Below are 23296 nucleotides of genomic sequence, written 5' to 3'. Positions count from 1 at the left end.
TTAGGGTAAAAAAAATAATGCCTTACAATTTTTAATACATTTAATGCAACCGCAACGCCCCAGACCTACAAAGGTCATGTGACATTTCATACAGTTAATGGTGACAAACATGATGCACCGAAATATGCCCCTAAAATTCAAGATATTGGGACAAAAAATACCCCTGTATGAGTTTTTGTCTCATTTTTATATCATATGATATAGTTCTTGTTATTTTTTGTTCCAAATAACACGAGTGCAAATGTGATACTGATTTTATACAACAGATCAATAAATAAGAAATTAATATTGTGTTATATTTTAGACACAATATTGTCTGTTTTTGTTCCCTATAAAGCCATAGCAGAATGACTGTGCATCTCCAAGCAAAACAACAGTGTTTCTGATTGAATTCTGAGTGAATCAGTCGGGTGAACCAATGATTCAATGGCCCATTCATAAAGAGAGCCATCAGGCTTGTTCGGCTTGAAGCGGTGCTGCGCAGACCGATCAGTGTATGACATTAAAGTTCCACGACAGCGATTCGAGAGCTGACGGCTCTGTGTGCTTTTGAATCACTGTCACGGTACTTTGATGTCATACACTGATCAGTCTGCACAGCACCGATTCAAGTCAAACACACCTCTTTACTTCATTCCTGCATGAATCAGCCATTTGAATGAATGAATGAATGAATGAATGAATGAATGAATGAATGACTAAAGGCCCTTTCACACTGGATGTGATTTTGACGCACGAATAATTCGCGCGATGGTTTTATTTCGTGATCAGCTGTTTGTGTAATGAGCGCTTCCACTCCGAACGCGAATGTGCTCCGGCGAAAAAACGACTTTTATTTTTTTCGCTTCGATGTCGATTTTTTTTTTACTTTTGCACAGAAAAGGCTTCAGCCAATCACAAACTACAAGGACAACGATTTGAAAGACGATGTGTGGCGTAGCATTGCATCCAACTCGGTTATCACGACTGTGAGTATGTTGTGTGATAGTTTTAGTCGTTGTATAGTCCTGTGCTGTGTAGGCTAGCAGGCCAAACTACATTTGGGATAGAAAGCTAACACTATTATCGTCAAAGATAGAGACAGAGACCGTGTTTACTTTGAACATGTAACAAAATGTAGTGAGACTATTTAGGGCTGCTTTTAGTATAGCCTACTATACATTCTTTGTGTGATATCTACAGATTCTAGTTGAATGATTTTAACTTGTTACTGCATGTGTTATATGTAATGTGTAAACCTCGGGGACACCTATGTGGGGAAAAAGGAGAGAGGAAAAGGGAACTAAAAGTGGATATTAGCATAATCCCCTTCAGACTCTCTGTTCTTTAAGATCGGGTGCACCCAAAACCTTCTTTTCTGTCTTTTAAAGGAAATGAAAAGCTCGTCTTCACTGGATGATGATGATGATGAAGTGTCCATGTTTTCTCAGCTGTCGGCGTGAAAGTTTTGGAATGTTGAAGCTCTGAACGTCACAGACGTCGCAAATTAGCATCGCGGCTGATGTGAATGGTTTTGACGCGAACTATTCGCACGCGAACTATTAGCTTATTCGTTTCGCTTTTTCGTTAAGCGTCCGGTGTGAAAGGCCCTTTATTTAGACATTTACCACCACCTACTGGCAGTTTTAGTTCCTTGTTTAGAGTATTATTTTATTAAAATAATAATTTCTTATTCCATTTTAATTAAAAACCCAGTTAAAGGTATAGTTTACATAATGTGCTTGACCATATAATGCAAAGCCTTGACCTGAAATATCATGCTTAAAAAGTTACTTTTTTAGTAGTCAAAAGTCACTCTCATTGAAGAATCACATTCTTATTTTTCTTTTCTTTTTCTTCTCAGCTTCACCTTGTGAGCCCATCCGGGTTGAAATGTGCAGAGGTCTAAGCTACAATCTTACATCCTTTCCAAACATCTGGCTGACTGTTTCTGATCAGAGAGAGGCTGCTTCTATTCTGCACAAGTACAGGGTGAGAAAGCAAGTTCTCAACGAGTCAAGAGAGTTGTCTTGATCAACAATACATTCCACATTTTTATTTGGGAAATTTGTTCTGATATTATTGCAGGTGCTGATGGAGCTTGCCTGTTTTGAATCTTTTCGGCGGCTAGTATGCGGTATGTTTTTGCCCCATTGTAGCCCTCAGAGTGGAGTTCTGCAGCCGTGCCAGTCCATCTGCTCCACGGCTGAGCAGCAATGCAGTCACGCTCTTACCCTGATCAACTTGAACTGGCCCTTCAATTGCCACCTCTTGCCTGATTCACAGGATCCCATGGAGTGTTGTCTTCCATAGGACAAATAACTGAGTTGGTACATACACCACAACCTCAAAATCAAACTGGAAAATGAGTACACTCAGTGATACTGAAAATCCAGGAGCAAGGATTGTCCCTTCTGGGCATAAAGTGAAAGAGGGCTCAACTACACTGTAAAAAAAATATGCTTTGAAGTTGTAAATAAAGCTAAATTGATTAGAAAACTTTGTAACACTTATTAACAAGGTTTCATTTGTTAACACCTACATTAACAATGAACAATAACTATATGCTGTTTGTTAATCATAGTTAATGTTAATCTCAACATTTACTACATTTTTAATATCAAAAGTTGTATTTGTAAACATTAGTAAATGCACCGTGAACTAAAATGATTTTTTTTTTTATTAACTAACATTATCAAAGGTTAATAAATGCTGTAAAGATATTTTGCTTGTTGTTAATTTATAGTTACTGCATTAACTAAAGTTAAGAAATTAGACATTATTGTAAAGTGTTACCAAATATTTTTTTGCAAGAAAATACTATTTCAGTCTTAAACTTTAAAACATCACATTTAATTCAATGTTGTTGTTTTTTTGTTTGTTTGTTTGTTTGTTTGTTTTTTAATCATTTGTCAAATCTACATGCAATATCTGAGAAAAATAGTCAGGCACATCCTATAATAAATAGATATGACAAGAAATCTGAGGTAGCCTATATTTTTACAGACTGCAGAAGCTACAGAAAAGAGAAGCAAATGGATCGCTACTATGAAGGACTAAAAATGACAGAACGAAAAATAAATAAATAAATAAATAAAAGTAGAAATAAATAAATAAATGCAGAAATAATAGTGAAAATAAATACATTTTGGTAATATAAATGGCTATTTCTGTATTTTTACATGTATTTATTTATTTATTTATGCATTTCTATATGTATTTATTTATGTATTTATACATTTATTTATATATTTATGTATTTATATATTTATTTATTTATATATTTATATATGTATTTATTTATACATTTATATATTCCTACATTTATTTATTTCTGTATTTCCACATTTATACATTTATTTATTTCTGTATTTCCACATTTATACATTTATTTATTTCTGTATTTCCACATTTCTACATTTATTTTTCCTTGTGCATGTAGGCTAATTGACCTATGGCTAAGCCACGCCCCCAAACGCGATGAGCCAATCACAGTACGCATAGCTAACCCAACACACTCGGACATTCTCTGCTTCCTCGTCCATTGAAATGCATTGCGGTTATCAGTTTTCATTCGTTTTTATGTTTTTTCTTGTCATTTTGGCTTTTAAACAGCGTGTGTGTGTGATTTTGGTTGGGTGACAGTTGTAGGTTACAGTTTGACAAGAGTTTACAGTTTGACAAAAGCACAATGTTGTTTTAATTATGTCCTGTATGAACAAAATGGAGTATGTTTTTATGTTTCCACTGTTCGATCACGCCCGCTCTCTGACACACACACACACACACACACACACATTCCAGCAATGCAATCTTGACATCACAGCCTGATCATTATTCTGCGCTCACACCAAACGCGAATAGAGCGTCAAATTCGCGCGTATCCGCGTCTAGTTCGACCCTTGAACATTTTGAATCCAAAGCGAATAGGACGCGCGTATAAAGCGAGCGTTTGAAGCGAAATAGCACCAAACTATAACGTTTACACTGTGAACTGTAAATCTTTGTTCTGGAGCTGAAGCTTATCGACCTTCTCATCAATAAAATTATTAATATAACCCTCCAATGCATATTTAAGGCCCTTTTGGTGACATCGAGATGATATATAATCTTTCTGTCTCCAAAAAATCATCAATTGCCTCCTGTGAAATGTCTCCTACTGTGACAGCTGCCAAAGCGCCTGTTACCGAATGTTGACTGTTTGTCCGAGTGAGTGGAGGGGGCGTGGCTTAGCCATAGGTCAATTAGCATACATGCGCAGGGAAAAATAAATGTAGAAATGTGGAAATACAGAAATAAATAAATGTAGAAATGTGGAAATACAGAAATAAATAAATGTAGGAATAAATAAATGTATAAATAAATACATATATAAATAAATAAATATATAAATACATAAATATATAAATAAATGTATAAATACATAAATAAATACATATAGAAATGCATAAATAAATAAATAAATACATGTAAAAATACAGAAATAGCCATTTATATTACCAAAATGTATTTATTTTCACTATTATTTCTGCATTTATTTATTTATTTCTACTAAGTAGATTTTATTCTACGTAATAAGCTGAAAAACAATGCATAACAATGCAGAGTGTACTGACCACTAGGCTATTGGGTTTAGTCATTAGTAGCAATGTGATAAATATTAGAACCTCATTGTGTAAGAAACATAGGGGGAACAGAATCCGACGGCAAATAGTTCAGCTGTCGAAATCCGTTCCCCCACCCCAATGATGAGAGGTGTTGATGTATTGGCTTAAAATATGCTGATTTTATTTTTGTGTGTGGATGGAGCTTAACTTGCATGAGTTTAGAGAATATATTTTTTTGCCTTTTATTATGATAAGACAGTATAGTATCAAGAAAGTTTGATGAACCAGGACTTGAACTCGGGTCGTAATAAGCTGAAAAGCAACAAACGTCAGTGCAGAGTGTACTGACCACTAGGCTATTGGGTTTAGCAAATAGCTGCAATGTGATAAATATTAGAACCTCATTGTGTAAGAAACATAGGGGGAACAGAATCCGACGGCAAATAGTTCAGCTGTCAAAATCCGTTCCCCCACCCCAATGATGAGAGGTGTTGATGTATCGGCTTAAAATATGCTGATTTTATTTTTGTGTGTGGATGGAGCTTAACTTGCATCAGTTTAGAGAATATATCTTTTTGCCTTTTATTATGGTAGGACAGTATAGTATCAAGAAAGTTTGACGAACCGGGACTTGAACTCGGGTCGTAATAAGCTGAAAAGCAACAAATGTCAGTGCAGAGTGTACTGACCACTAGGCTATTGGGTTTATTCATTAGTAGCAATGTGATAAATATTAGAACCTCATTGTGTAAGAAACATAGGGGGAACAGAATCCGACGGCAAATAGTTCAGCTGTCGAAATCCGTTCCCCCACCCCAATGATGAGAGGTGTTGATGTATCGGCTTAAAATATGCTGATTTTATTTTTGTGTGTGGATGGAGCTTAACTTGCATCAGTTTAGAGAATATATCTTTTTGCCTTTTATTATGGTAGGACAGTATAGTATCAAGAAAGTTTGACGAACCGGGACTTGAACTCGGGTCGTAATAAGCTGAAAAGCAACAAATGGAAGTGCAGAGTGTACTGACCACTAGGCTATTGGGTTTAGTCATTAGTAGCAATGTGATAAATATTAGAACCTCAATGTGTAAGAAACATAGGGGGAACAGAATCCGACGGCAAATAGTTCAGCTGTCGAAATCCGTTCCCCCACCCCAATGATGAGAGGTGTTGATGTATCGGCTTAAAATATGCTTATTCTATTCTGTGTGTGGATAGAGCTTAAATAGCATCAATTTGATAAATATTAGAGCCTCAGTGTGTCAGAAATATGGGGGGAACAGAATCCGACGGCAAAAAAAAAACAGCTGTCGGAATCCGTTCCCCCACTCCCATTATGAGAGGTGTTGATGTAATGAGCTTAACTTGCATCAGTTTAGAGAATTTTTTTTTTTGCCTTTTATTATGATAGGACAGTATAGTATCAAGAAAGTTTGATGAACCGGGAATTGAACTTGGGTCGCAATAAGCTGAAAACCAATGAGTATCAGTGCAGAGTGTACTGACCACTAGGCCATTGGGATTAGTAGGTAGGTGCAATGTGATAAATATTAGAACCTCATTGTGTAAGAAACATAGGGGGAACAGAATCCGACGGCAAATAGTTCAGCTGTCGAAATCCGTTCCCCCACCCCAAATAAAAATAAATATGCTTATTCTATTCTGTGTGTGGATAGAGCTTAAATAGCATCAATTTGATAAATATTAGAACCTCAGTGTGTCAGAAATATGGGGGGAACAGAATCCGACGGCAAAAAAAAACAGCTGTCAGAATCCGTTCCCCCACTCCCATTATGAGAGGTGTTGATGTAATGGCTTAAAAAATGCTGATTTTATTTTTGTGTGTGGATGGAGCTTAACTTGCATCAGTTTAGAGACTATATTTTTTTGCCTTTTATTATGATAAGACAGTATAGTATCAAGAAAGTTTGACGAACCGGTACATGAACTTGGGTCGTAATAAGCTGAAAAACAATGCATAGTGTACTGACCACTAGGCTATTGGGATTAGTAGGTATGTGCAATGTGATAAATATTAGAACCTCATTGTGTAAGAAACATAGGGGGAACAGAATCCGACGGCAAATAGTTCAGCTGTCGAAATCCGTTCCACCACCCCAAATAAAAATAAATATGCTTATTCTATTCTGTGTGTGGATAGAGCTTAAATAGCATCAATTTGATAAATATTAGAACCTCAGTGTGTCAGAAATATGGGGGGAACAGAATCCGACGGCAAAAAAAAACAGCTGTCGGAATCCGTTCCCCCACTCCCATTATGAGAGGTGTTGATGTAATGGCTTAAAAAATGCTGATTTTATTTTTGTGTGTGGATGGAGCTTAACTTGCATCAGTTTAGAGAATATATTTTTTTGCCTTTTATTATGATAAGACAGTATAGTATCAAGAAAGTTTGACGAACCGGTACTTGAACTTGGGTCGTAATAAGCTGAAAAACAATGCATAACAATGCAGAGTGTACTGACCACTAGGCTATTGGGTTTAGTCATTAGTAGCAATGTGATAAATATTAGAACCTCATTGTGTAAGAAACATAGGGGGAACAGAATCCGACGGCAAATAGTTCAGCTGTCAAAATCCGTTCCCCCACCCCAATGATGAGAGGTGTTGATGTATCGGCTTAAAATATGCTGATTTTATTTTTGTGTGTGGATGGAGCTTAACTTGCATCAGTTTAGAGAATATATCTTTTTGCCTTTTATTATGGTAGGACAGTATAGTATCAAGAAAGTTTGACGAACCGGGACTTGAACTCGGGTCGTAATAAGCTGAAAAGCAACAAATGTCAGTGCAGAGTGTACTGACCACTAGGCTATTGGGTTTATTCATTAGTAGCAATGTGATAAATATTAGAACCTCATTGTGTAAGAAACATAGGGGGAACAGAATCCGACGGCAAATAGTTCAGCTGTCGAAATCCGTTCCCCCACCCCAATGATGAGAGGTGTTGATGTATCGGCTTAAAATATGCTGATTTTATTTTTGTGTGTGGATGGAGCTTAACTTGCATCAGTTTAGAGAATATATCTTTTTGCCTTTTATTATGGTAGGACAGTATAGTATCAAGAAAGTTTGACGAACCGGGACTTGAACTCGGGTCGTAATAAGCTGAAAAGCAACAAATGGCAGTGCAGAGTGTACTGACCACTAGGCTATTGGGTTTAGTCATTAGTAGCAATGTGATAAATATTAGAACCTCATTGTGTAAGAAACATAGGGGGAACAGAATCCGACGGCAAATAGTTCAGCTGTCGAAATCCGTTCCCCCACCCCAATGATGAGAGGTGTTGATGTATCGGCTTAAAATATGCTTATTCTATTCTGTGTGTGGATAGAGCTTAAATAGCATCAATTTGATAAATATTAGAGCCTCAGTGTGTCAGAAATATGGGGGGAACAGAATCCGACGGCAAAAAAAAAACAGCTGTCGGAATCCGTTCCCCCACTCCCATTATGAGAGGTGTTGATGTAATGAGCTTAACTTGCATCAGTTTAGAGAATTTTTTTTTTTGCCTTTTATTATGATAGGACAGTATAGTATCAAGAAAGTTTGACGAACCGGGAATTGAACTTGGGTCGCAATAAGCTGAAAACCAATGAGTATCAGTGCAGAGTGTACTGACCACTAGGCCATTGGGATTAGTAGGTAGGTGCAATGTGATAAATATTAGAACCTCATTGTGTAAGAAACATAGGGGGAACAGAATCCGACGGCAAATAGTTCAGCTGTCGAAATCCGTTCCCCCACCCCAAATAAAAATAAATATGCTTATTCTATTCTGTGTGTGGATAGAGCTTAAATAGCATCAATTTGATAAATATTAGAACCTCAGTGTGTCAGAAATATGGGGGGAACAGAATCCGACGGCAAAAAAAACAGCTGTCGGAATCCGTTCCCCCACTCCCATTATGAGAGGTGTTGATGTAATGGCTTAAAAAATGCTGATTTTATTTTTGTGTGTGGATGGAGCTTAACTTGCATCAGTTTAGAGACTATATTTTTTTGCCTTTTATTATGATAAGACAGTATAGTATCAAGAAAGTTTGACGAACCGGTACATGAACTTGGGTCGTAATAAGCTGAAAAACAATGCATAGTGTACTGACCACTAGGCTATTGGGATTAGTAGGTATGTGCAATGTGATAAATATTAGAACCTCATTGTGTAAGAAACATAGGGGGAACAGAATCCGACGGCAAATAGTTCAGCTGTCGAAATCCGTTCCACCACCCCAAATAAAAATAAATATGCTTATTCTATTCTGTGTGTGGATAGAGCTTAAATAGCATCAATTTGATAAATATTAGAACCTCAGTGTGTCAGAAATATGGGGGGAACAGAATCCGACGGCAAAAAAAAACAGCTGTCGGAATCCGTTCCCCCACTCCCATTATGAGAGGTGTTGATGTAATGGCTTAAAAAATGCTGATTTTATTTTTGTGTGTGGATGGAGCTTAACTTGCATCAGTTTAGAGAATATATTTTTTTGCCTTTTATTATGATAAGACAGTATAGTATCAAGAAAGTTTGACGAACCGGTACTTGAACTTGGGTCGTAATAAGCTGAAAAACAATGCATAACAATGCAGAGTGTACTGACCACTAGGCTATTGGGTTTAGTCATTAGTAGCAATGTGATAAATATTAGAACCTCATTGTGTAAGAAACATAGGGGGAACAGAATCCGACGGCAAATAGTTCAGCTGTCGAAATCCGTTCCCCCACCCCAAATAAAAATAAATATGCTTATTCTATTCTGTGTGTGGATAGAGCTTAAATAGCATCAATTTGATAAATATTAGAACCTCAGTGTGTCAGAAATATGGGGGGAACAGAATCCGACGGCAAAAAAAAACAGCTGTCAGAATCCGTTCCCCCACTCCCATTATGAGAGGTGTTGATGTAATGGCTTAAAAAATGCTGATTTTATTTTTGTGTGTGGATGGAGCTTAACTTGCATCAGTTTAGAGAATATATTTTTTTGCCTTTTATTATGATAAGACAGTATAGTATCAAGAAAGTTTGACGAACCGGTACTTGAACTTGGGTCGTAATAAGCTGAAAAACAAGGCATAACAATGCAGAGTGTACTGACCACTAGGCTATTGGGTTTAGTCATTAGTAGCAATGTGATAAATATTAGAACCTCATTGTGTAAGAAACATAGGGGGAACAGAATCCGACGGCAAATAGTTCAGCTGTCGAAATCCGTTCCCCCACCCCAAATAAAAATAAATATGCTTATTCTATTCTGTGTGTGGATAGAGCTTAAATAGCATCAATTTGATAAATATTAGAACCTCAGTGTGTCAGAAATATGGGGGGAACAGAATCCGACGGCAAAAAAAAACAGCTGTCGGAATCCGTTCCCCCACTCCCATTATGAGAGGTGTTGATGTAATGGCTTAAAAAATGCTGATTTTATTTTTGTGTGTGGATGGAGCTTAACTTGCATCAGTTTAGAGAATATATTTTTTTGCCTTTTATTATGATAAGACAGTATAGTATCAAGAAAGTTTGACGAACCGGGACTTGAACTCGGGTCGTAATAAGCTGAAAAGCAACAAATGTCAGTGCAGAGTGTACTGACCACTAGGCTATTGGGTTTAGCAAATAGTTGCAATGTGATAAATATTAGAACCTCATTGTGTAAGAAACATAGGGGGAACAGAATCCGACGGCAAATAGTTCAGCTGTCGAAATCCGTTCCCCCACCCCAATGATGAGAGGTGTTGATGTATCGGCTTAAAATATGCTGATTTTATTTTTGTGTGTGGATGGAGCTTAACTTGCATCAGTTTAGAGAATATATCTTTTTGCCTTTTATTATGGTAGGACAGTATAGTATCAAGAAAGTTTGACGAACCGGGACTTGAACTCGGGTCGTAATAAGCTGAAAAGCAACAAATGTCAGTGCAGAGTGTACTGACCACTAGGCTATTGGGTTTAGTCATTAGTAGCAATGTGATAAATATTAGAACCTCATTGTGTAAGAAACATAGGGGGAACAGAATCCGACGGCAAATAGTTCAGCTGTCGAAATCCGTTCCCCCACCCCAATGATGAGAGGTGTTGATGTATCGGCTTAAAATATGCTTATTCTATTCTGTGTGTGGATAGAGCTTAAATAGCATCAATTTGATAAATATTAGAACCTCATTGTGTAAGAAACATAGGGGGAACAGAATCCGACGGCAAATAGTTCAGCTGTCGAAATCCGTTCCCCCACCCCAATGATGAGAGGTGTTGATGTATTGGCTTAAAATATGCTGATTTTATTTTTGTGTGTGGATGGAGCTTAACTTGCATGAGTTTAGAGAATATATTTTTTTGCCTTTTATTATGATAAGACAGTATAGTATCAAGAAAGTTTGACGAACCAGGACTTGAACTCGGGTCGTAATAAGCTGAAAAGCAACAAACGTCAGTGCAGAGTGTACTGACCACTAGGCTATTGGGTTTAACAAATAGCTGCAATGTGATAAATATTAGAACCTCATTGTGTAAGAAACATAGGGGGAACAGAATCCGACGGCAAATAGTTCAGCTGTCAAAATCCGTTCCCCCACCCCAATGATGAGAGGTGTTGATGTATCGGCTTAAAATATGCTGATTTTATTTTTGTGTGTGGATGGAGCTTAACTTGCATCAGTTTAGAGAATATATCTTTTTGCCTTTTATTATGGTAGGACAGTATAGTATCAAGAAAGTTTGACGAACCGGGACTTGAACTCGGGTCGTAATAAGCTGAAAAGCAACAAATGTCAGTGCAGAGTGTACTGACCACTAGGCTATTGGGTTTAGTCATTAGTAGCAATGTGATAAATATTAGAACCTCATTGTGTAAGAAACATAGGGGGAACAGAATCCGACGGCAAATAGTTCAGCTGTCGAAATCCGTTCCCCCACCCCAATGATGAGAGGTGTTGATGTATCGGCTTAAAATATGCTTATTCTATTCTGTGTGTGGATAGAGCTTAAATAGCATCAATTTGATAAATATTAGAGCCTCAGTGTGTCAGAAATATGGGGGGAACAGAATCCGACGCCAAAAAAAAAACAGCTGTCGGAATCCGTTCCCCCACTCCCATTATGAGAGGTGTTGATGTAATGAGCTTAACTTGCATCAGTTTAGAGAATTTTTTTTTTGCCTTTTATTATGATAGGACAGTATAGTATCAAGAAAGTTTGACGAACCGGGAATTGAACTTGGGTCGCAATAAGCTGAAAACCAATGAATGTCAGTGCAGAGTGTACTGACCACTAGGCCATTGGGATTAGTAGGTAGGTGCAATGTGATAAATATTAGAACCTCATTGTGTAAGAAACATAGGGGGAACAGAATCCGACGGCAAATAGTTCAGCTGTCGAAATCCGTTCCCCCACCCCAAATAAAAATAAATATGCTTATTCTATTCTGTGTGTGGATAGAGCTTAAATAGCATCAATTTGATAAATATTAGAACCTCAGTGTGTCAGAAATATGGGGGGAACAGAATCCGACGGCAAAAAAAAACAGCTGTCGGAATCCGTTTCCCCACTCGCCTTATGAGAGTTGTTGATGTAATGGCTTAAAAAATGCTGATTTTATTTTTGTGTGTGGATGGAGCTTAACTTGCATCAGTTTAGAGAATATATTTTTTTGCCTTTTATTATGATAAGACAGTATAGTATCAAGAAAGTTTGACGAACCGGTACATGAACTTGGGTCGTAATAAGCTGAAAAACAATGCATAGTGTACTGACCACTAGGCTATTGGGATTAGTAGGTATGTGCAATGTGATAAATATTAGAACCTCATTGTGTAAGAAACATAGGGGGAACAGAATCCGACGGCAAATAGTTCAGCTGTCGAAATCCGTTCCCCCACCCCAAATAAAAATAAATATGCTTATTCTATTCTGTGTGTGGATAGAGCTTAAATAGCATCAATTTGATAAATATTAGAACCTCAGTGTGTCAGAAATATGGGGGGAACAGAATCCGACGGCAAAAAAAAACAGCTGTCGGAATCCGTTCCCCCACTCCCATTATGAGAGGTGTTGATGTAATGGCTTAAAAAATGCTGATTTTATTTTTGTGTGTGGATGGAGCTTAACTTGCATCAGTTTAGAGAATATATTTTTTTGCCTTTTATTATGATAAGACAGTATAGTGTCAAGAAAGTTTGACGAACCGGTACTTGAACTTGGGTCGTAATAAGCTGAAAAACAATACATAACAATGCAGAGTGTACTGACCACTAGGCTATTGGGTTTAGTCAGTAGTAGCAATGTGATAAATATTAGAACCTCATTGTGTAAGAAACATAGGGGGAACAGAATCCGACGGCAAATAGTTCAGCTGTCGAAATCCGTTCCCCCACCCCAAATAAAAATAAATATGCTTATTCTATTCTGTGTGTGGATAGAGCTTAAATAGCATCAATTTGATAAATATTAGAACCTCAGTGTGTCAGAAATATGGGGGGAACAGAATCCGACGGCAAAAAAAAACAGCTGTCGGAATCCGTTCCCCCACTCCCATTATGAGAGGTGTTGATGTAATGGCTTAAAAAATGCTGATTTTATTTTTGTGTGTGGATGGAGCTTAACTTGCATCAGTTTAGAGAATATATTTTTTTGCCTTTTATTATGATAAGACAGTATAGTATCAAGAAAGTTTGACGAACCAGGACTTGAACTCGGGTCGTAATAAGCTGAAAAGCAACAAATGTCAGTGCAGAGTGTACAGACCACTAGGCTATTGGGTTTAGCAAATAGTCGCAATGTGATAAATATTAGAACCTCATTGTGTAAGAAACATAGGGGGAACAGAATCCGACGGCAAATAGTTCAGCTGTCGAAATCTGTTCCCCCACCCCAATGATGAGAGGTGTTGATGTATCGGCTTAAAATATGCTTATTCTATTCTGTGTGTGGATAGAGCTTAAATAGCATCAATTTGATAAATATTAGAGCCTCAGTGTGTCAGAAATATGGGGGGAACAGAATCTGACGGCAAAAAAAACACAGCTGTCGGAATCCGTTCCCCCACTCCCATTATGAGAGGTGTTGATGTAATGAGCTTAACTTGCATCAGTTTAGAGAATTTTTTTTTTTGCCTTTTATTATGATAGGACAGTATAGTATCAAGAAAGTTTGACGAACCGGGAATTGAACTTGGGTCGCAATAAGCTGAAAACCAATGAATGTCAGTGCAGAGTGTACTGACCACTAGGCCATTGGGATTAGTAGGTAGGTGCAATGTGATAAATATTAGAACCTCATTGTGTAAGAAACATAGGGGGAACAGAATCCGACGGCAAATAGTTCAGCTGTCGAAATCCGTTCCCCCACCCCAAATAAAAAATAAATATGCTTATTCTATTCTGTGTGTGGATAGAGCTTAAATAGCATCAATTTGATAAATATTAGAACCTCAGTGTGTCAGAAATATGGGGGGAACAGAATCCGACGGCAAAAAAAAACAGCTGTCGGAATCCGTTCCCCCACTCGCCTTATGAGAGGTGTTGATGTAATGGCTTAAAAAATGCTGATTTTATTTTTGTGTGTGGATGGAGCTTAACTTGCATCAGTTTAGAGAATATATTTTTTTGCCTTTTATTATGATAAGACAGTATAGTATCAAGAAAGTTTGACGAACCGGGACTTGAACTCGGGTCGTAATAAGCTGAAAAGCAACAAATGTCAGTGCAGAGTGTACTGACTACTAGGCTATTGGGTTTAGCAAATAGCTGCAATGTGATAAATATTAGAACCTCATTGTGTAAGAAACATAGGGGGAACAGAATCCGACGGCAAATAGTTCAGCTGTCGGAATCCGTTCCCCCACTCGCCTTATGAGAGGTGTTGATGTAATGGCTTAAAAAATGCTGATTTTATTTTTGTGTGTGGATGGAGCTTAACTTGCATCAGTTTAGAGAATATATTTTTTTGCCTTTTATTATGATAAGACAGTATAGTATCAAGAAAGTTTGACGAACCGGTACATGAACTTGGGTCGTAATAAGCTGAAAAACAATGCATAGTGTACTGACCACTAGGCTATTGGGATTAGTAGGTATGTGCAATGTGATAAATATTAGAACCTCATTGTGTAAGAAACATAGGGGGAACAGAATCCGACGGCAAATAGTTCAGCTGTCGAAATCCGTTCCCCCACCCCAAATAAAAATAAATATGCTTATTCTATTCTGTGTGTGGATAGAGCTTAAATAGCATCAATTTGATAAATATTAGAACCTCAGTGTGTCAGAAATATGGGGGGAACAGAATCCGACGGCAAAAAAAAACAGCTGTCGGAATCCGTTCCCCCACTCCCATTATGAGAGGTGTTGATGTAATGGCTTAAAAAATGCTGATTTTATTTTTGTGTGTGGATGGAGCTTAACTTGCATCAGTTTAGAGAATATATTTTTTTGCCTTTTATTATGATAAGACAGTATAGTGTCAAGAAAGTTTGACGAACCGGTACTTGAACTTGGGTCGTAATAAGCTGAAAAACAATACATAACAATGCAGAGTGTACTGACCACTAGGCTATTGGGTTTAGTCAGTAGTAGCAATGTGATAAATATTAGAACCTCATTGTGTAAGAAACATAGGGGGAACAGAATCCGACGGCAAATAGTTCAGCTGTCGAAATCCGTTCCCCCACCCCAAATAAAAATAAATATGCTTATTCTATTCTGTGTGTGGATAGAGCTTAAATAGCATCAATTTGATAAATATTAGAACCTCAGTGTGTCAGAAATATGGGGGGAACAGAATCCGACGGCAAAAAAAAACAGCTGTCGGAATCCGTTCCCCCACTCCCATTATGAGAGGTGTTGATGTAATGGCTTAAAAAATGCTGATTTTATTTTTGTGTGTGGATGGAGCTTAACTTGCATCAGTTTAGAGAATATATTTTTTTGCCTTTTATTATGATAAGACAGTATAGTATCAAGAAAGTTTGACGAACCAGGACTTGAACTCGGGTCGTAATAAGCTGAAAAGCAACAAATGTCAGTGCAGAGTGTACAGACCACTAGGCTATTGGGTTTAGCAAATAGTCGCAATGTGATAAATATTAGAACCTCATTGTGTAAGAAACATAGGGGGAACAGAATCCGACGGCAAATAGTTCAGCTGTCGAAATCTGTTCCCCCACCCCAATGATGAGAGGTGTTGATGTATCGGCTTAAAATATGCTTATTCTATTCTGTGTGTGGATAGAGCTTAAATAGCATCAATTTGATAAATATTAGAGCCTCAGTGTGTCAGAAATATGGGGGGAACAGAATCTGACGGCAAAAAAAACACAGCTGTCGGAATCCGTTCCCCCACTCCCATTATGAGAGGTGTTGATGTAATGAGCTTAACTTGCATCAGTTTAGAGAATTTTTTTTTTTGCCTTTTATTATGATAGGACAGTATAGTATCAAGAAAGTTTGACGAACCGGGAATTGAACTTGGGTCGCAATAAGCTGAAAACCAATGAATGTCAGTGCAGAGTGTACTGACCACTAGGCCATTGGGATTAGTAGGTAGGTGCAATGTGATAAATATTAGAACCTCATTGTGTAAGAAACATAGGGGGAACAGAATCCGACGGCAAATAGTTCAGCTGTCGAAATCCGTTCCCCCACCCCAAATAAAAAATAAATATGCTTATTCTATTCTGTGTGTGGATAGAGCTTAAATAGCATCAATTTGATAAATATTAGAACCTCAGTGTGTCAGAAATATGGGGGGAACAGAATCCGACGGCAAAAAAAAACAGCTGTCGGAATCCGTTCCCCCACTCGCCTTATGAGAGGTGTTGATGTAATGGCTTAAAAAATGCTGATTTTATTTTTGTGTGTGGATGGAGCTTAACTTGCATCAGTTTAGAGAATATATTTTTTTGCCTTTTATTATGATAAGACAGTATAGTATCAAGAAAGTTTGACGAACCGGGACTTGAACTCGGGTCGTAATAAGCTGAAAAGCAACAAATGTCAGTGCAGAGTGTACTGACTACTAGGCTATTGGGTTTAGCAAATAGCTGCAATGTGATAAATATTAGAACCTCATTGTGTAAGAAACATAGGGGGAACAGAATCCGACGGCAAATAGTTCAGCTGTCGAAATCCGTTCCCCCACCCCAATGATGAGAGGTGTTGATGTATCGGCTTAAAATATGCTTATTCTATTCTCCGTGTGGATGGAGCTTAAACAGCATCAGTTTGATAAATATCAGAACCTCAGTGTGTCAGAAATATGGGGGGAACAGAATCCGACGGCAAAAAAAACAGCTGTCGGAATCCGTTCCCCCACTCCTATTATGAGAGGTGTTGATGTAATCAGCTTAACTTGCATCAGTTTAGAGAATTTTTTTTTTTGCCTTTTATTATGATAGGACAGTATAGTATCAAGAAAGTTTGACGAACCGGGAATTGAACTTGGGTCGCAATAAGCTGAAAACCAATGAATGTCAGTGCAGAGTGTACTGACCACTAGGCCATTGGGATTCATAGGAAGATGCAATGTGATAAATATTAGAACCTCATTGTGTAAGAAACATAGGGGGAACAGAATCCGACGGCAAATAGTTCAGCTGTCGAAATCCGTTCCCCCACCCCAATGATGAGAGGTGTTGATGTATCGGCTTAAAATATGCTTATTCTATTCTGTGTGTGGATGGAGCTTAAACAGCATCAGTTTGATAAATATCAGAACCTCAGTGTGTCAGAAATATGGGGGGAACAGAATCCGACGGCAAAAAAAACAGCTGTCGGAATCCGTTCCCCCACTCCCATTATGAGAGGTGTTGATGTAATGAGCTTAACTTGCACCAGTTTAGAGAATATTTTTTTTTGCCTTTTATTATGATAGGACAGTATAGTATCAAGAAAGTTTGACGAACCGGGAATTGAACTTGGGTCGCAATAAGCTGAAAACCAATGAATATCAGTGCAGAGTGTACAGACCACTAGGCCATTGGGATTAGTAAGTAGGCGCAATGTGATAAATATTAGAACCTCATTGTGTAAGAAACATAGGGGGAACAGAATCCGACGGCAAATAGTTCAGCTGTCGAAATCCGTTCCCCCACCCCAAATAAAAATAAATATGCTTATTCTATTCTGTGTGTGGGTAGAGCTTAAATAGCATCAATTTGATAAATATTAGAACCTCAGTGTGTCAGAAATATGGGGGGAACAGAATCCGACGGCAAAAAAAAACAGCTGTCGGAATCCGTTCCCCCACTCCCCTTATGAGAGGTGTTGATGTAATGGCTTAAAAACTGCTGATTTTATTTTTGTGTGTGGATGGAGCTTAACTTGCATCAGTTTAGAGAATATATTTTTTTGCCTTTTATTATGATAAGACAGTATAGTATCAAGAAAGTTTGACGAACCGGGACTTGAACTTGGGTCGTAATAAGCTGAAAAACAATGCATAACAATGCTGAAGGTACTGACCACTAGGCTATTGGGGTTAGTCATTATTAGCAATGTGATAAATATTAGAACCTCATTGTGTAAGAAACATAGGGGGAACAGAATCCGACGGCAAATAGTTCAGCTGTCGAAATCCGTTCCCCCACCCCAATGATGAGAGGTGTTGATGTATCGGCTTAAAATATGCTTATTCTATTCTGTGTGTGGATAGAGCTTAAATAGCATCAATTTGATAAATATTAGAGCCTCAGTGTGTCAGAAATATGGGGGGAACAGAATCCGACGGCAAAAAAAAACAGCTGTCGGAATCCGTTCCCCCACTCCCATTATGAGAGGTGTTGATGTAATGGCTTAAAAAATGCTGATTTTATTTTTGTGTGTGGATGGAGCTTAACTTGCATCAGTTTAGAGAATATATTTTTTTGCCTTTTATTATGATAAGACAGTATAGTATCAAGAAAGTTTGACGAACCGGTAATCCGACGGCAAAAAAAAACAGCTGTCGGAATCCGTTCTTTGTCCAAAAAAACTATAGTAATACTATAACTGCACCTAAGGGAGCATTAAAACAAAAACAAAAACCATGTCATGACCCCTTTAACCTAAAAGACACAGAAGCTGAGTATAACAATATAACTTCAATGTGCAGTTATTTAAAGCAACACCTTTTCCTCTTCGGCCCCCCTACAGGTCGGAATCCGTTCCCCCACTCCCATTATGAGAGGTGTTGATGTAATGGCTTCAAAAATGCTGCTTTTATTTTTGTGTGTGGATGGAGCTTAACTTGCATCAGTTTAAATAATATATTTTTTGGCTTTTATTATGATAAGCTAAAAAAGCTAAAAAAAAAATTGTCAGGACACTGACCACTAGGCTATTGAGGCTAGTAATGTTCTGCAAGTTGATAAATCTTAGAACCTTATTCTGTAATAAACATAGGGGGAACAGAATCCGACGGCAAATAGTTCAGCTGTCGAAATGCGTTCCCCCACCCCAATGATGAGAGGTGTTGATGTATCGGCTTAAAATATGCTTATTCTATTCTGTGTGTGGATGGAGCTTAAACAGCATCAATTTGATAAATATTAGGATCTCAGTGTGTCAGAAATATGGGGGGAACAGAATCCGACGGCAAAAAAAAACAGCTGTCGGAATCCGTTCTTTGTCCAAAAAAACTATAGTAATACTATAACTGCACCTAAGGGAACATTAAAACAAAATCAAAAACCATGTCATGACCCCTTTAACCTAAAAGACACAGAAGCTGAGTATAACAATATAACTTCAATGTGCAGTTATTTAAAGCAACACCTTTTCCTCTTCGGCCCCCCTACAGGTTGGAAGCAGAATTGTCCATTACCGCTGTCGTAAATAATTTAGCCTACCGCAGCCTACTGTCGCACGAACGCTATTTGTTTATCCTGCACCGGCTTTGGAAATAACGATGTCCACAGACATGGGCTGCGTTCCAGTCCACTTTTAGACACGCACTTGCAAACTTCCCTAAGCACTTCCCCTCGGGGGAATCCCTGCCGCCATTTTGAAGTGCGTTCCACTTTGTGAAGTGGACGAGGGAAGTTTATATGGGCAGACCCTCGTTCCCTCGATTTTGACAGAGGGAGCGAGTCTACCTCATATGTACACTTCAGGCACCTATATGTCCCACAATGCAGTACGATTGTGACGTCACCACAGATCTCGTCTAATCACCACCACAACAAACAACTCTATGATATGTTAATTAATTTTTTTTTTTTTTTTAAACAACCTAAACACACCTATATACATTTGGATGCTGCATTATACAAAATCATAAAGGGAAAATAAATAAATAATAATAAATCAACTCCACAGCTGATTCCAAGTGATCAGGGGCTTAGGACGTTCATTTCAGCCCATTGCAGTTTCTGCCAGTAGTGGGCACAAGTTAGCGAGTGAAGGGCATGACAATTTTGGACTGGAACGCAGCCAAGGTAGAGTATGTTGCATGATTTTATGAAAGTATGATGTATTGCGCCATTAGAAATGGCTATTTTTCATATAGGCTCCACGAATCGGCTATAGTAACGCTTGCAAGCAAGTCAAATTTGTAGTTTCTTATGTCTCATTCGAACTACAGATCCACTACCCGATCTGGCAAACTCGCATGGTGCTGTTATAGCCGATAGACAGAGGGTCGCAAAGCGAATGCAGAAGTGCCGTTCACCCTGTTACGAGTTGATTTTGAAGCGATTTTGGAAACATTATTTTAAGGTACAAAAGAATCTTTGGTGTTGCTTTAATAAACCCATATGAAACCTACGCTTTTGTAGCATAGCTTATTACAACACTGTACACACTCTTGAATTGTTGTTTATTGATTATTTATTTTTTTGCCAACAAAGCTTTAAAACAAATTGGATAACTCCAAAAATGAATTAAATAAAAATAAATTAAAATTAAAATGACACTATAAAGCCACAGAGCGTAAAAACCATAACCATATAACTTAAAATCACAATATATAGCCTAAAAACTATATTGCACAACAAGCCAGGTTTTTCAAATAAATAATAATAAATAAATAAAAATATTTTTGTCACAGGTGGTTGCAGGAAGGCAAAAAGATAAAGATTCAGTTCCAACACAAAGTTTTAATGGCAAAGATACAACAAATAAACAAACAGGCAGGGCAACACACACACTAGGGCAACACACACTAAAGCAACGTAGACCAAACAGAACAAATCTGAGGGACCAATTTATATAGCAAACACGAACGAGGATGAATAACAGAACGCAGCTGGCAGAAATTAACTAATAATGAGGAGCGGGAAAACCAAACAAAGGAGCACATGATGAGAATGAAATCAAACTAAAAGTCCATAATAATGAAACTAAACTGAACATAGTGGTGACACTTATAACACACTGTGGCTATATTTTAAGGGCCTGCTTTAAGGCATGTTTGCATTGAACTCGGACCTTGGATGGGCTAAACCTGTTTCTTCTGTCGGAGATAATCTGCCCAGTCTTATAAAAAACTCTTTTAGATGGCACCGATGTGGCCACAATGCAAAGTCTAGCCTTCATGACCTCAGAAAGGCTTTTGTAAACAGGTGAACATGTACTCCACCATGCCAGAGGGTCTGATGTGCGGGGTAAGAGTGGCTCCGCATCTCCACCGTAGCATCAGACGTGGTAGCAGAAGGTCTCAAGCTTGCTACCCTCTCATCAAAGTCTTCCCAAAACACGGCCTCTGCACTGGAAGCCACACCAGAACCTGCAGGATTCTCCTCTTCACTCAGCAGCTGCGGTAACCCTCTTTACGGTCTCTTCTGCTGCCTGGTGGTTGACAAGGGCTTGCTTTTTGAACTTTTGATCCAAGCATGTTGCATCAGCAAGCTTCTCAATGAGCTTCACTCTGCCAAACCTTCTAGTCATTTCTGACATCAGGGTGTCCACTAGTTTTTTAACAGGTGCAAAGCTGGAGGGATTCCTTTGAGACCGGGCAACAATCCTCTGAAGACCTCTTGTCATCAAAATGATATGCGAGGCAGTCACAAACCTACAAAAATGTACAATTGTTTACATACTGTACATATAACAAAGCCAAAATCAATATTACACACACTTCTCTGTTAAAAATAAGGTTACAGGAAAACATGCATCATTAAGAGATATAGAGTTTAAAATGTTGTTTTAATATGAATGTTAATCACAAATTTAAAATGTAAAAAAAAAACACGTACTTTTCTGCACTCACTTCGGTGGTGACCTCCTCAAATGGATGAATAATATCCACGATTTCTCTGGCAATTTCCCATTCCTCTGGCGACAAGGTTGGTGGTTAGTGAGAGCCAGGATAGAGATGATTGGCTCTTTGATTTTTTTCAACATGTAAAATGTTGAATTCCACCATGCGGCCAGATCCTGTTTTAAGCGCAGCTGCTCTTGACCCATCTGTTTTTGTGTGGCCTTCAGCTTGTCCCAGTGGAGGAGGTCTATCTGGGCTGAAACAAGGTTGCTGCATTGTCTGTGACACAAGCAACATTTTTGTTGCCCACACCCCATTCATTTGTAACCCTGGTCAGCTCACTCGCCTGGTGTCGGTCTGTCAAGACGAAGGAGTCCAGGAGGTCATCTGAAAATCCTCTCTGAAATGGCAAGTCACAGCCATGTAACTTGAGGTAGTCATAGAGGTCCAGTTGTAAGACATACAGCAGATGCACTCTTGATTTCACCTAATGATTCACAACGATAATTACTAAACAAAGTTTCATCGGACATATAAAACCATCCAACGCATTGTACATTTGTTGATATAATCACTACAAACGTTTACATTTCGAGTATCTCATATTAAACACATATTTAAAAACAATAAGTGGAGAGAGGAGAAACACGCTTACCCGCAGCAGTGTCAGACATTTTCTACTGAACTACGGTGCGTGATCATGGACAAAATAACGAACGTCTGCAGTATAATAACCACTACTAGAGGGCACCAAAACACCATTTGATGTAGATTAACTTCTAATTTCATGTAATTTAACACTTTGAATATCACTAGAATTAATGTTCTTTTTAACTCTGTTACATTTGCTCTGTCTTAACGGATCCATTGGTTGTGTTATGCAACAGCTCATAGAGGTTTGCTGTTGTGTCCTCCTTGGCCTAACTGCTCCTTGGATGGTGGTGGTGCTGCTGGTATACTAGATTCTGCAGATGTGGTCCCGGTGTGAAGTCAAAGATCCAGCTGAAGAGGTGCTGGTGGTGGAAACAGCTCCAGCTGTTGCAGGGCTACCGTCTTCACTCTCTGTTCTAACATGTGCTAACAGCACAGTTGGATGTGAGGTTTAAGGGTGTCTTCTCAACATTGAAGTGCTTCCTCCTTTATTGGAAAACAATGTCTTGCTTCAGTGGCTGAAGTTTCAACAAAATTAGTCCAAACATCACTCCTTTTTCTAGTGCTCAACATTCTCCTGATCTGTCTGAGTCTCTTCTCTGCTCCTCACCTTGTGCAAAACAGTGGGGGGTGGGATGGGTGTAGGGGGTCACTGTCCCCTTGGTGACAGCCTTGAGTGACAGTTGCACTTCAACTCAACCATTGGCTAAACCCTTGTTTGACCCAAACACACATTATGTTTTGTTACATCCCTGTGTTGCGTGTGTGTTGTTTTTTTTTGTTTCTCTCCCCGCTTCTCTTGTTTACTTTCACTTCTTAGGTACCCGTGATTGGTCCAGTAATCTGTCAATCATCATCAGCGCTGATGT

The 23296-nt window shown here is 38.3% G+C and overlaps 1 protein-coding gene and 1 long non-coding RNA gene across 2 annotated transcripts in view; one reads left to right on the top strand and one right to left on the bottom strand.

The window, feature by feature from the left end:
• Positions 1–2954, top strand: part of mfrp (membrane frizzled-related protein) — a 92828-nt gene extending 89874 nt beyond the window's left edge. Inside the window, exons 12-13 of the mRNA XM_084125902.1 lie at positions 1844–1971; positions 2068–2954. Of these exons, the coding sequence (XP_083982028.1) occupies positions 1844–1971; positions 2068–2292 (353 nt within the window). The 3' untranslated portion in view covers positions 2293–2954. The remainder of the gene's footprint in view (positions 1–1843; positions 1972–2067) is intronic.
• A 17422-nt stretch (positions 2955–20376) lies between these two features.
• LOC311091613 lies at positions 20377–23241 on the bottom strand. Its single transcript, XR_014608129.1, has 3 exons — positions 22432–23241; positions 21772–22176; positions 20377–21587 (listed from the first exon to the last, which is right to left on the bottom strand). It is a non-coding gene; the product is annotated as an uncharacterized lncRNA (long non-coding RNA).
• Between the last annotated feature and the right edge of the window lie 55 nt (positions 23242–23296).

Source organism: Abramis brama (genome assembly GCF_963993115.1).
Source record: "Abramis brama genome assembly, chromosome: 10".
Taxonomy (NCBI): Eukaryota; Metazoa; Chordata; class Actinopteri; order Cypriniformes; family Leuciscidae; genus Abramis; species Abramis brama.
This window is presented reverse-complemented; position numbering and strand designations above follow the sequence as displayed.